The sequence below is a fragment of the Aplidium turbinatum genome, chromosome 12 (genome assembly GCF_918807975.1).
Source record: "Aplidium turbinatum chromosome 12, kaAplTurb1.1, whole genome shotgun sequence".
In the NCBI taxonomy this organism is placed as follows: Eukaryota; Metazoa; Chordata; class Ascidiacea; order Aplousobranchia; family Polyclinidae; genus Aplidium; species Aplidium turbinatum.
The window spans coordinates 23,074,969-23,089,101 of record NC_137483.1 but is presented as its reverse complement, the minus strand read 5'-3'; the positions used below and the strand labels follow the sequence as shown (position 1 = coordinate 23,089,101).

Below are 14,133 nucleotides of genomic sequence, written 5' to 3'. Positions count from 1 at the left end.
GTTTCTCCGGATCATGTGGATCCACATCTTTTTGAAGTTTCGTCCTTATGGCTTCTCGCTCCTTGTTGTCATTCTCTATCCATGCCTTCTTTTCTTGCTTATGTCCACTTCCCTGGTCTCCAGAATCTTCAAGCATTTCGCCCAGAGCAGCCTCCACGGTATTACATGTATAAATACTCAATGCCCAGATCTTGAACGTATCCGGCTTCAAGGTTATTCCAATGATGCAATTCGGGGCATGGCCATTGGCCATATTTCATGAAAGTAGGTTCTATAAACATACCACTCCACAGTAGGGTGGGCCGTTTTTGACTTTTTTTCGAAATTCAAAAACGGCTAGTCATAAAAAGTGGCACATGCATGAAAAAATTACGTGTGCAAAATTTCATCAGTTTGGGGGTGCATCTTTTGCCCCCGCAGGGGGGTCAAACTTTCAATTTTTTGAAAAAAATTGGGAAATTTCACTTTCCGTTTTAACATAATTTTTTTTATAATTTTTCTAATGGCTAGTTACAAATTGTAAGTAGGATGTACCCAGAACTTTCTTATGTAAAGGCATGTTCGAAGCTTAAGGTTTACTGCCCCCGCATCGACGACAAAAATGCTGAATTTTCACCAATTTGAGATGCTATTTTGTCATTGCTCAATAAACAAACTTGTCGCAAAAGGGCAAGATGGAGTCAACGCTGTACGCTAATTTATGTTCTGTCCATTAACTTTGCAGGATGATACGAATGAGGTACGAACATCAGAACATATTTATGATAAAGAGTTACAAAAAAAAATGAATAACGTTTTGAAGTCAAATTCTAGAGGTGGGCCTAAATTTCACCAAAATTTGGACCAAATGAAAGAATCTGCAAAGCAAAAATATTTGAAATCGGTTGTTGTACTTGTAGCCTGAGTGTTTCAATTTTCTGCAATGTACTTGCCCGCAGGAAAATCGTGTCCCTGTTACAGAACAACAGTTCCTTCTTGATCAAAGAACAACTCACATAATGGTGATTGATAAACATGATAAATCGGTAACAAAATCTAAGTTTAAACGTTTTCCGAGGAGAGTCGCAACTCAAATGGAAAGTAGGCCTATCATGTGCATAAATTTGCAAAGCATATATTTTGATGGCCGAAAAGATTAAACCATCAAACAAAATGAAATTGCCGGGCGACTTCGAAAACATTTCGCAGTTGAAGAGCACAATAGCCTACTTTACTTGAGGAGCCAAGTTCTCATTTCAATGGTCATTTTACTGTAGCCAACTGATCTAATGTGTCAATTAGCTACCGGGATTCTTGAATATCTTGGATCCAATAAAATTAGCTACGATAATGTAATGGCAATTGGATGCGATGGAACCGCAATAAACAAAGGTCAAAAAGGCGTCGTGATAAAGCTCCTGGAAGATCATTTCCAAAAGCCACTTTAATAGTTAATATGCCTACTCCATAGTAATGAATTGCCTCTTAAGCATCTTATAAAAGATATGGCAATACTAGCAGACCTGATAGCTTCACTGGGCCCATTATAAAGCAGCTAGCCACTGTCACACAACCAGATGTTGTAAAATATAAAGCAGTTTCGGCACCAGAGATTGAAATTGATGAAAATGACCTCAGCACTGACCAAAAATATCTTCTACACATGCACAGAGCAGTGAAAAGTGGAGATATAGGCTATCATTATCAATTCATTTCGCATATAGGAGTAGCCTACAGGTATGATGAACCACTCAAGATGGTTGAACACAGCCAATAGAATTCTACGTTTATATGTTGCATCTAACGCGTCAGCTGTATTGGTGGAACGTGTGGACCATATTATGAATGTTTATATTCCAGTATGGTTTGCCATTATACAGGAAAGCAATTTCACTAATGGCCAAAAACATTTCTTTAAAATTCTACACTCTGCTCAGAAGCTATCGAATAAAGCTTGCAATATCCTCAACAAAGTAATATAGAGGAATGTGTTTTATGCCCATCCTGAAAACATTTTGATTGCACTCATATGATATACCAAAGAGTAGGCTATGTAAGGGAACTATAGGATGGAGAAGAATTTTTAATTCAAGAATATTATCACCTCACAGCACTCGTCAGCAAAAATTCACCCTGTCAATATTGCAGTTCAGTTCCGAACGTTACTTTGAGATGATAGACTGGCAAAATATTCCAGTTACGGAACCCCCTGCAATGCGTGGTGTTGACAGCAATGTGATAAAAGAGCACATCAAAACAAAGATGCCTTCACAACAGTTGTTTTCTCTGCCACACACAACAGATGCTGATCACATGTGGTGGACAGCGTTGAAGGAGATGGGTAGCCTACTTTAAAGCAATATTACAATCAAATCAAGGAAAAAAAATTCCTAGGTTCCAGTCGAAACAAGATTTTATGATTCATTAGACTTCAACCAGAACTAAATTTGAGCAAAATCTGAGGAACTGGCTAAAAGACCTTGTTGTTTGTTGTATTTTTAACACAATTTCGTTTTTTTTTGTTAACACAAGTTCTTTTTTATCGTTACATTGCTGTCAAACAAAGTTTACTCTTGTATGTGGTTCTGTAGTAGCCTATCAAGTGAACATTTAATGGTTTGTAAATGACAAATTTGTGTAAACAAAATCATGATAACAATTCACGTGGAACTGTACAGTACATTCCATTTACGGAACCTGCAGATCATATTGCTTTTATTCTGAAGTAAATTATAGGATTGCGTTTGATAGCTGCAACTGATCAAACGTAGCCTACTACTGCTTTTAATTTAAGCAAGATTACGTCTTATAGTTTGTCAGTTCGTATCATCCTGCAAAGGTAGTGGACAGAACATAAATGAGCGTACAGCGTTAACACCATCTCGCCCTCGCCCTTTTGCGACAAGTTTGTTTATTGAGCAATGACAAAATAGCATCTCAAATTGGTGAAAATTCAGCATTTTTGTCGTCGATGCGGGGGCAGTAAACCTTAAGCTTCGAACATGCCTTTACATAAGAAAGTTCTGGGTACATCCCACTTACAATTTATAACTAGCCATTAGAAAAATTATAAAAAAAATTATGTTAAAACGGAAAGTGAAATTTCCCTTTTTTTTTCAAAAAATTGAAAGTTTGATCCCCCTGCGGGGGCAGAAGATGCACACCCAAACTGATGAAATTTTGCACACGTAATTTTTTCATGCATGTGCCAATTTTTATGACTAGCCGTTTTTGAATTTCGAAAAAAAGTCAAAAACGGCCCACCTTACTCCACAGGCCATTCCATAGTCCGCGCTGGTGCCTCATCACATGCTCCCATTTCATGAACCGGACTAGTACCTCTTCTGGGAGAGCTTACATTGCCCTTAGGTAGCACATCCCATACCTTGCATAATACACATGGCCAGCGGCAAAGAAATAGAGAAGCATTTGTTTGCATGCCTCAAATGCAACAGCCAATCAGCCTCCCGCTCAGCTCGGACAAACCTCATGATAAGGAACACTGGTTTTATCAACATGTCCACCCACAGTTTGGCAGTCTTACTCTTTTTGGCTATGTTCTCCAAGACCTCCACGAAATCCTCCTATGACTGAAGTGTATTGCAATCAAGTACTCCTCGAAGAATAAGAACTTATAGCTAGAACATTGAATTAGAACAAGCACTGCGGCTTCGAAAGAGAGAACGCTTTATCGATCTTTCTTACAAGCTTGCTGAGACGCAAGTTCGCGCTTATCAGTCAGAAAGCAGAGTGCTTACGTAGCATAGTGGGAGTTCGAGATTAAGAAATTTACAGTAAGTATTCGGCAAATATATCAGCAGCCATTTTGAATTTTACTGTCATGTAATTCATATGCAACTATTTTAATCCTTGAAATGGATTCCTTGTCCACGAAACATATGGATAGACACCAAAATTATCATTCTAGACCAAATACAAGTGAATTTGTTTGTTTTTGTTTGAATTTTGTAATATGGCAGCCCTATTGGCTGCATTATTGCGTTTCTACATGATGCAATCCCCAAACAGTCAAATGAATAGTTTCAATGGATTCCTTGCCCCTCAAAACATATGGTTATACACCAAAACTATCAACCTTATCTATTCGCACAACTATCATCCAAATCATTATCGCACAACCGCATCGATAAACGTCCGTGTTTTTCCCGTTCTTCCCAGACTGATTGGGTAGGGAAAACGACTTGTCCTTGCATTCCTTTGCTTCGTGTCCTTGCCTACTGCAACGATTGTGTTGTGTTAGTCTCGAATGCTCACAAAAACCTCAGTCATCGCTCACGTAGCAGTCCTTGCGTCGCCCAACGGCAGGTACGCGCACAGTGCTGCGTAATTACCATTGCGTGGCGTCTCAGGGCATAACATGTATTATGCCTTTACACTACATCTCCGCCCAAGCATCGAGGTACTGTAAAGACACCATACAGAAACAGGTGTATAACCACACATTGCAAATACAGTACAATAAACAGAATAAGTTTTCACACGGTTCATCCAGTGTTTCCCAACCTGGGGGTAAATTACCCCCGGGGGGTAATTTGCCTATTTTTTGGGAGTAACAAGACCCGATTTGGAAAACGTCCATATCTGGCAACATTTTCTAGAGTTGCCACTGGCCAGCTGTGTGAATGTTCATTGCATTGAATAAGTCATAATGCTCAAAATATCGCTTGGCGACTGGAAGAGCCGCTATGCGCTGTAGTATGATACCATCACAAAGCAAGACTAGTTTTTAGGAGGCAGTATTATTAATTTAGGTGTGATAAAGTGGCTAAACTTTGGTAGTAATTTAATCTAAAATCTACAGTGCCGGCAAAATAAAAACTTTACATGAAAAAAAGTTGGATATTTAGTCAATGTAAAGAGTTTTTTTTGCCGGCACTGTAATGTAGTTTGTCGCCTTTTCACTCTTCTCAGGGAATCTCTAAAACTGTTAAGTGTAGTAAGGTGTAATTACAGATGTCAGGCAAGAAGCGAAATTATGGAGATGCGTTTTTGAACCACGGATTCGTGAACAGTGAACACTCCTTCAAATAGTGTGGATCGACCGCAATGCGTGATATGTCTCAAAGTCTTGACAAATGAAAGCCTCAAGCCGTCAAAACAGGCCGATCACCTCGCTAGGTGGCGTCCGCATCTAAAACGGAAGGACCGAGGATACTTTGAGGGCAAGTCAAAGCAGCTTCGCGGTATTCAATTTGGATCAACTGGCGTCGCTTCGCAGCAGTTACAAGCCGCAGTGGAAGTTTCGTTCGAGGTAGCCTATCGAATTGCCCGAAATGCCAAGAACCACACGATTGCAGAAAACCTTATTATGCCATGTGCCAAGTTGATGGTTGCCAAAATGTGTGGAGACGACCAGGCGAAGAAGCTCAATGCAGTGTCCGTATCTAACACCACCATTCGAAGAAGGGTAGACGATCTGGCAAATGACATCCTTGATCAAGTTGTTGCTGAGGTGAAGGCAAGCCCACACAAAATGTTTGCTCTCCAGTTCGATGAATCGACGGATGTAAGTAACTGTGCTCTTTTACTGGGCTACATTCGATATGTTCACGAATCGTGCGTGAAGGAAGAGTTTTTGCTGGCACACAACCTTAAAACAACAACGAAAGGAGAGGATGTCTTCAACCTTGTAAACAGATTCTTGGATACACATGGTTTGGAATGGAACAATGTGCATCAAGTGTCTGTTGACGGCTGTTCCGCTATGATGGGCGGGAACCTCGGGTTCAAAGGCTTTGTGAAGCGGAAGAATCCGGACACTAATGTTGATCATTGCTTCATACACCGCTACTCCCTTGCGTCCAAAACTCTGCCAGACAGCTTGAGAACAGTCTTCAACCAAGCAGTGAAGGTTGTAAACTTTATAAAAGCGAAGGAATTGAACAGCCGTCTTTTCAAGGAACTGTGCAAGGAGATGGGAGAAAGATACGAAGCATTACTGTATCACACACAAGTACGATGGCTGTCTCGTGACAAAGTGATAACCCGCCTGGTCGAACTTCGTGAGGCTGTCCATGTTTTTCTGATAGAAAAGAAGTCCGACTTGGCTGAGTACTTCTCTAACCAACAGTGGATTTCCCAGCTGTGCTACCTGGCTGATATCTTTGGTGAATTGAACAAAAGCAATCTTTTAATTCAAGGCAAAAATGTAACTGTGATCGACACCAAAGTAGCCGTAGCAGCATTTATCGCGAAGGTTAAATTGTGGAACAAGCGAGTTGGAAGAGGCACAGTGGCGCAGTTTCAGACTCTCAACATGTACCTCGAAGGCAATGGACTTGAGTTGACAGCGGCGTTGAAAGAGAACATAGCTGACCACTTAGACCAGCTAGCCAAGAAGATGGACAACTACTTTCCGAATTTGGACACGGCTAGTCTCCAATGGTGCACTGAGCCCTTCACATGTGATCACAGCCAGGTGGATGATGACGACTTTCCGGTCAAAGAAGAATTTATATCTCTCCGAGTGAACGAAGCGTTGAAACTTCATTTCAAGGGAAAGGCTTAGAATCCTTCTGGATTGGCAGACTACAGGACACACCAACATTAGCGACACGGGCATTGAATATCCTGACATCTTTTTCAACAACGTATCGCTGTGAACAAGGATTTTCAACTGTCTTGGGAATGAAGACAAAGAAGCGCAATCACCTGGATGTCGAAAGCGACGCAAAAATTGCCCTCAGTACCACAAAGCCCAGAATCACAAAGCTGGCGGCTGAAGTCCAGGCCCAACCTTCGCATTGAATGTTTACCGCGCATTGTTATCTTGTATTCAGTATTGCATTGCATTTTGATTGCCATAGCGCTTTGAAATACATAGCAATGCACACCTTTGTTTTTGAAAATTGATCGTGGGGGGTAATTGGCTCACTTCAGGGTGGAGGTTAGGGTAACAGCCAAAAAAAGGTTGGGAACCACTGGTTAAACAATCATGAAACTTCGCGGAACGTTGTCAACTTTCCTATCGTGAGACACTTTTAAGGAAATATGGTAAATTAAAATAATATGCACTAGTAGGACACAACTATAGTCCTACATTATCTCTCCTCCAAAGAAAACACAAGACGTACAGAACAAGACGTAAGCAGTTAATATGACAAGCGTTCAGGTGGTTTTGGGATCCTGCCGGATCTTTTTCTTGTAGATTGGACGTCGCTGGTCTCCGTATTTGCTTCGTTGTTAATTGTCAAAAGAATGAGAGATTTCACATTTCACGCTAGGCCTACTACTTATATCAAATTCACCAGCCTGTGGTATTTTTACCAATGCGCTGCGGTTTCTACAAACTGATGTTCCTTGATTGGTGTCTATGATGTATGACCGTTTGGCGTCATACTTCTTTCTCACGACCCCCTTTTGCGTGGCACTGCTGTCTCTAACAAACACCTCATCACCTGGATGGAGGGTAGGTAGCGGTCTCGCTCCATGGTGACGGTCAAAGTCTTTTCTTTGTTTGATTTGATCCTCAAGGTCAAGCTTACGGACAAGTGCAAAATCTGGCCAATTTGGCAACAAGTTGTCGGGAAAACATGGAAGTTTTGTCCGGAGCTTGCGGCCCATCATCAATTCTGATGGAGAAAATCAATTTCTCAATGGCGTCGAACGATAAACCAACATTGCCAAGTACGGATCTTTACATTTGTCGAGAAATATCTTCATGGTTCTGACGGCTCTTTCGGCTTCGCCATTAGATTGTGGATATCTAGGACTAGACGTAACATGAGTTATGCTAAAATCTTCTACAAAGTTTGAAAAGTCTCGGCTCTTATACTGCTGGCCGTTGTCAGAAACTAGTAAACTATCTCGGGAATGCCATAACGAGAAAACATAGACTTCACGTGATTAATGATGGAAGGAGATGTTGTGCTCAATAACAAGGATAATTCGATCCATCTCGAAAAATAGTCTATCAGTAAAAGATACTTCTTACCTTTGAACTCAAATAGATCACTCGTTATTTTTTGCCATGGTCTGCTCGGTCTTTCCACTGGCAGAATCGGTTCACACCGATTGCGGGAATGCTCCGCGCAACAAACACAACTCCTCACCATTTTCTCGACTTGTTTACTTATTCTTGGCCACCAAATTGCATCGCGAGCTCGTTGGCGACACTTGACGATTCCCATGTGGCCTTCGTGGATTTTCTCCGGGATATCCAATCGTAATGAAACGGGAATCACTAGTCTTGTTCCTCGAAGTAGCAATCCATCGTGTACGGACAATTCGCTTCTAAAGGAATAAAATACTTTTAGTTTTGGGCCTAACTTACTTAAGGTCGGCCATTCATTAGTGCAATAATGCATAATCTCACAGCACACTGAGTCTTCAACCAGACGTTCTTTGATTTGTTGTAGACGACTCTCCGTAGCTGGCAGCGGTTCAACAAGAGAACAGACGAAAGCGTGGACCTGCTGACAGTCATCTTCGTCTGTTTTGGAAGGTGGCTCTTCCGGAGCTCTAGAGAGTGCGTCTGCAAGGATTAGGTCTTTTCCTGGTATGTGCATAACAGAATAAAAAAAAAACGCATTAGGCAAATCCGAAACCGTTGCAGTCGTGGCGTCAATTCTACTAACGACTTTGCTCCTAAGATTGCAACTAATGGCTTGTGATCAGTTTGGACAACAAACTTCAGTCCTATGAAGTAATCAGAAAACCTCTCACATGCCCAAGTGATACCTAGGGCCTTCTTTTCGGTTTGAGCATAGTTCTGTTCTGTGGTACTCAAAGAACGCGAAGCAAAGCATACAGGGCGCCAATCACCATTCTGTTGTTTCTGAAGCAAAACTTCCCCTAATCCAAATGAACTAGCATCTGCTGAAACAATTGTTTCTCTTGTTGGATCGTAAAAACACAATACTTTTGTGAAACAACATAACTGCTTCACTTTAACAAAGGACTTCTCTTGCTCCTCTTTCCAAGCCCACACAGAATTCTTGGTGAGTAATTCTCTCAGCGGCTTAGTTGCTTCTGAAATTTCTGAGGAAAACTTCCCTAATTGATTGACCATACCGAGGAATCTTCGAACTTCGCTTACGTTCTTTGGAGCACTCATATCGCGTATGGCTTTCACCTTGTCTGGATCGGCACGGATTCCTTCGCTGTCGATGACGTGACCTAGAAACTTTATCGACGTTTTACAAAACTCGCACTTTTCGTTTAATGTTAATCCACACTTTTGTATTCTACTCATTATTTTGCGCAGCCTGTCGTCATGTTCGTTCTTGGTGGTTCCAAAAACTAAAATATCGTCCATTTCACACACCACTCCCTCAATACCTCCAACGATTTGGGACATTCGTCGTTGGAAATAATCTGGGGCACTTGATATTCCGAATGGCAAACGATTAAAGCAGAATCGTCCGAACGGTGTAATAAACGTTGTCAACAGTTTTGACTGCGTTGATAGTTTGATTTGCCAGAAACCCGATTTTGCATCTAACTTAGAAACATATTTTGCACCTGCCAGTTGGCCTAAAACTTGATCTACACAGGGTAAGGCATGTTTTTCACGTTTCACACATTTGTTGAGTTGAGTGTAATTGACACATATGCGTAGTTTGCCGTTTTTCTTTGGGACGACGACCATCCCTGAACACCAATCCGTTGATTCATTAACTTCCGATATGACACCATCTTTTACCATTTGATCAATTTCACCTTTAACTTTTGGAAGTAGAGGGATAGCGACTCTTCTCGCTACGGACACTTGGTAAGGTTTGGCATTGTCACAAATTTTTATGTTGTACTCCCCCTCGAGATATCCCAATTTTCCGAACAAGTATGGGAATGCCTTTTTGTATTTATCTGACTCTAGGTCGAGATTATCCACAAATTTAACTACATTTAATTCCTCTATGGCAGGTTTTCCGAGCAAGGCTCTGCTACCTGAATATGTAACATAAATTTTTTGCCATGCCGCACGTTTTTTGTAGGATACGTAGTAGTAGAAGTATCCGACAATGTTCAATGTTTGTCCATCGGGTTCTTCTAACCTTTGGTCAAGTTTTACCAATTGAAGCTTTTGGAAATCTTTAATTAAGGTTTTTGGTATAACTGTAACATCCGCTCCTGTATCTACTTTAAAATCAATGACGTCGTTGTAAATTTTAATAGGCACGGTCCAATTACTCGTTGAAGACTCATTTATTTCACCTAAGTAAGACGTCTTTTCCTCTTCGTAACTTGTTACGACTTTATCAGCTGATATCGGCGAGACTTCCTGGTATTTATTGCTGCGGCATTGTCTTGCAAAGTGGCCTATCGTTGAACATTTAAAACAAGTAATGAATTCAGCTGGACATTTTTCGTTTTCGTAATGTTTATTTCTCCCACATCGTTGGCAGCATTCTCGCTTCGGGAAGAACTTATTGCGACGTTTGAAATGGTTGTTGAAGCGTTCCTTGACTACGTCGTAGTTGATCGAATCGGCCTCTGATAACTTAAATGAAGAAAACACATCCTCGCCTTTGCTTCCTAGCAAATAGACTAGAGAGTTGACTTGCACTTTTTCAGGTTTCGACGCTAATTGAGGTGCTTGCCTATATCGTTCGAATCTTTTAATCCACTGGCCCCACTCGTTATGTTGCCAGTTAAACGCATCTGGTAACATTATCTGATGCGACATTTTATCTCACTTCTGACACCATGTTGTGTTAGTCTCGAATAATAATAATAATAATAATGTTATGGTTTTATTTATTGTCGCTCTACAACAGCTAAGGTCTTTTAGCGACAGGGCTCATTTTTAATTTATATCAGGTTTACGATGGTATCACATTATTACCCGACTCATTCTCTCTGCGTTATGCAAGAAAGAACACAATCCGTACCGTTTTTAAAGTCTTCGGTTTGACCCGACCTGGAATCGATCTCAGATCTACCAGCACCATAGCCGAAGGCGAAACCACTCGGCCACTGAGCTGGTGTTAGTCTCGAATGAATCACAAAAACCTCAGTCATCGCTCACGTAGCAGTCTTTGCGTCGCCCAACGGCAGGTACGCGCACAGTGCTGCGTAATTACCATTGCGTGGCGTCTCAGGGCATAACATGTATTATGCCTTTACACTACAAAAACCTTTGCCTATTAAGCTTAGGTCTTTTAAAGGAAGTTTAACATCACTCAAAACTTTTACAATGACATCCGCTAAAGATTTTCCAGTCAAACTGGATATCTGTACAAGCTTCAAACATCGTTCTTGTATTTGAAAATCTGCCACATAACGTATTATAATAGACATGTAGGCATTTTTATGTGATGTCACCTCAACGCATTCAATCGAGCAGTACTTGGCAGCACGCACTTGATTGCAGATAACATCAGTTACAATATTGCTACAAATACTGAGCATCTGATATTGGCTGACATGAGAAAAGTATGACACATTTGAGGGTGCTTTTCTATCCATTCTTTTAGAGGCATGTGGTATTTCGACAGAAACTGAAGTTCTTCAAGAAAATTTCCCTTGTTTTTAGATGAGTTTGATTCGTCATGTCCACGAAAGTCGACATTCTTCTTCGCTAGATGGCGTATACCGTCGAATATTACCTCCACGATATGACGATTTTCGTAGGCTACCTTTCTCGTTCTTGTCTTCCACTCAATTCGCGAGCTGCTTCATTTAACTGGATATCAACAGGCGTCACTGACTTAAAGTTTTGCATTCGTTCCAAAGATAGCAAATGCATTTGTGATTTCGCATGTTTTGCAAATGTTCCAGTTCCACCGGAAGCATTTTTCCAGTTTTTGAAACCCGTTTTTGTAAACGTGTCTTCTGAACAGCCAACTGCCAACACAAGAGTGTTAGTTTTGCTTAACTGATGGCAATCCAGGATCTTATGCTTATCTAATGGCAAATCGTTTTTAACTTCTTGTTTTTTTACTTGGTAATTCGAACTTAGGTCTACTACTAGTTTATATTTGAATAATAACAGCAATATTAAACCATTTAAATTAGGCTAACATGTGCAACGCTTAAATTTCTTCGACGATTAAATTAAACTTTTCAGCTTCGCTTGCATGACTTTAAAATGCTAAATGCATTTTATACGCTATTCCGATATTATAATGCTTTACAGTTTCCTATCATTAGTTTGTTCTATTAAATTTCAGGTAGAGAGGTTGGCCTACCGATAAATTGAAACTTGAGCAAAAGAATGCTGCTACATAAACTGTAACATTGCTGTAGCCTATAACTGGGATAACTCAATGCCATAGCGATCAGAAAGCAATAAACTTACCAAGCGTGCCAAAACATCGGCAAATAAAACAAAATGCAGCATCTTTCGAAGTCGAGTACTCCACCCACCCAAACTCTGAATACCATTTCTTTTGAAATCGTTAATTCTTTTTGCACTGCTCCGACTGCGGAAAAACTATCAGTGGCTGAATCCGGCCAGATTTAAAAACAAATTCGCGATTATCGTTGTGTATCACCACAGATATCTTGCATATAGATATGCAACTCAGCAATCGTGGAATTATCGACACGCTTGACTGACTTTATGGACACAATCAACAATCAAGGTTGCCAGCTTGGCTAGCGTATCTATGGTAGGCTATTATTGTACGGTCTGGGCTTGGCGAGTGGTGGCTTTTGAGCTCCTTTGGAATATTTTGTTTGGCGTATAGGCCTATTTCAAGTTTTCACAGAATAGCCTACTATGAAAAATCAAGACAATAATCTTTCTTCACGTAGGTTATGCAACCTCTGTTTCATGATCGTTGGAACTATCATTTAAGCTTATTTCCAGTGACTCAGAGCTTGTTGTAGGCAGTTTACAAACCTGAGATAGAGGGGCGCCGGAACAATTTTAGGACGAGAGTTTTAGGATGAGATATAGCGATAATGCTGGGCAACTCGTTCGATTTCCCGCTATTAGCCATGAAAGTCGAAATGTGAGACAGATGAATAATTGCAATAGCTTGAACAAGAAACGAAAGGTAAATTTCACATTCATAGCATCACAATCTGCTGCAAAGTATAAAATGTGTCCACGGGATAATTTGTGTGGGCCTACTGTAGGCTATAGGTCCTATAATTTGGCTAAAAGCGAATAGCAGAAGTTGTTAGCCTATATTGCAAAATTTGCAGTAACTTACATGACCTTAAAAGGGCACCATTGCCCCACATCTACAGAAAATTTGAGGGCAGGGGGCATCCTCCCCCCTGCTGAGACAGCTTCATTAGCATCACGGATCCAACCGCTAAACCAAGACAATTTTAATGTTTGGTTCACACCATAACTAGGCTACCAAATGCTATAGCACAGCTTTCGGTAGCCAGCAGTAACTTTCATTTTGGTAACACTCAGTAGATTAATTGAATAAAACTTCAGCTTGTCCTGGAACTACAGCTCCAAAAAAGGTCTTTACCTACTTATCAATGGTTGACAGGCTTGTTGTTAGGCATTGTCGGAAACTTTCAAGCATTTTCAGGGGTTTCAGGCATTGTCTAGGATTTCCAGGTATTGTCGATCATTATCAGTGGTTGACGGGGTTGTTAGGCATTATAGAACATTTTCAGGCATTGCCAAACATTTTTGGGGGTTGTCGAGCATTTTCAGGGGTTGTCAGGCATTGTAGAGTAGCTACTTTCAGGCATTGTTGGGAATTTCCAGGCATTGTCTAGGATTTCCAGGCATTGTCGATCAATATCAGTGGTTGACAGGTTTGGTAGTCATTATGGAACATTTTCAGGCATTGTCGAACATTTTCAGGGATTGTCGAACATTTTCAAGGGTTATCGAGCATTTTCAGGGGTTGTCAGGCATTGTCGGTAATTTCAAGGCATTGTCTAGGATTTCCAGGCATTGTCGATGCTAGACAACCCCTGAAAATGTTCGACAATGCTTGACAAACCCGTCAACCACTGATAATGATCAACAATGCTTGGAAATCCTAGACAATGCCTGGAAATTCCCAACAATGCCTGAAAGTAGCTACTCTACAATGCCTGACAACCCCTGAAAATGCTCGACAATTCCTGAAAATGTTGCATAATGACTACCAAACCTGTCAAACACTGATATTGATCGACAATGCCTGGAAATCCTAGACAATGCCTGGAAATTCCCAACAATGCCTGAAAGTAGCTACCGTAAGATGGGGTGGATAGGAACAATTTGGAGGT

General features: G+C 40.8%; 1 protein-coding gene across 1 annotated transcript; it reads left to right on the top strand.

Annotated features, from left to right (window-relative positions):
• The first annotated feature begins 4,364 nt into the window (after positions 1-4,364).
• Positions 4,365-6,508, top strand: LOC145780697 (zinc finger BED domain-containing protein 5-like). The gene is made up of 3 exons (XM_082592318.1): positions 4,365-4,509; positions 5,013-5,851; positions 6,419-6,508. Exons 1-3 carry the CDS (start codon positions 4,365-4,367, stop codon positions 6,506-6,508), a joined length of 1,074 nt encoding a protein of 357 aa, XP_082448444.1.
• The last annotated feature ends 7,625 nt before the right edge of the window (positions 6,509-14,133 follow it).

What these genes read in the sequence shown, in the direction of transcription:
- LOC145780697 (XM_082592318.1), top strand. Translation starts at nt 4,365, where the DNA reads ATGCCTTTACACTACATCTCCGCCCAAGCATCGAGGTACTGTAAAGAC. An exon ending in CAGTGTTTCCCAACCTGGGG is followed by an intron (nt 4,510 to 5,012) that starts GTAAATTACCCC and finishes ATTCGTGAACAG; the next exon opens with TGAACACTCCTTCAAATAGT. An exon ending in TCTTCAACCAAGCAGTGAAG is followed by an intron (nt 5,852 to 6,418) that starts GTTGTAAACTTT and finishes GATCACAGCCAG; the next exon opens with GTGGATGATGACGACTTTCC.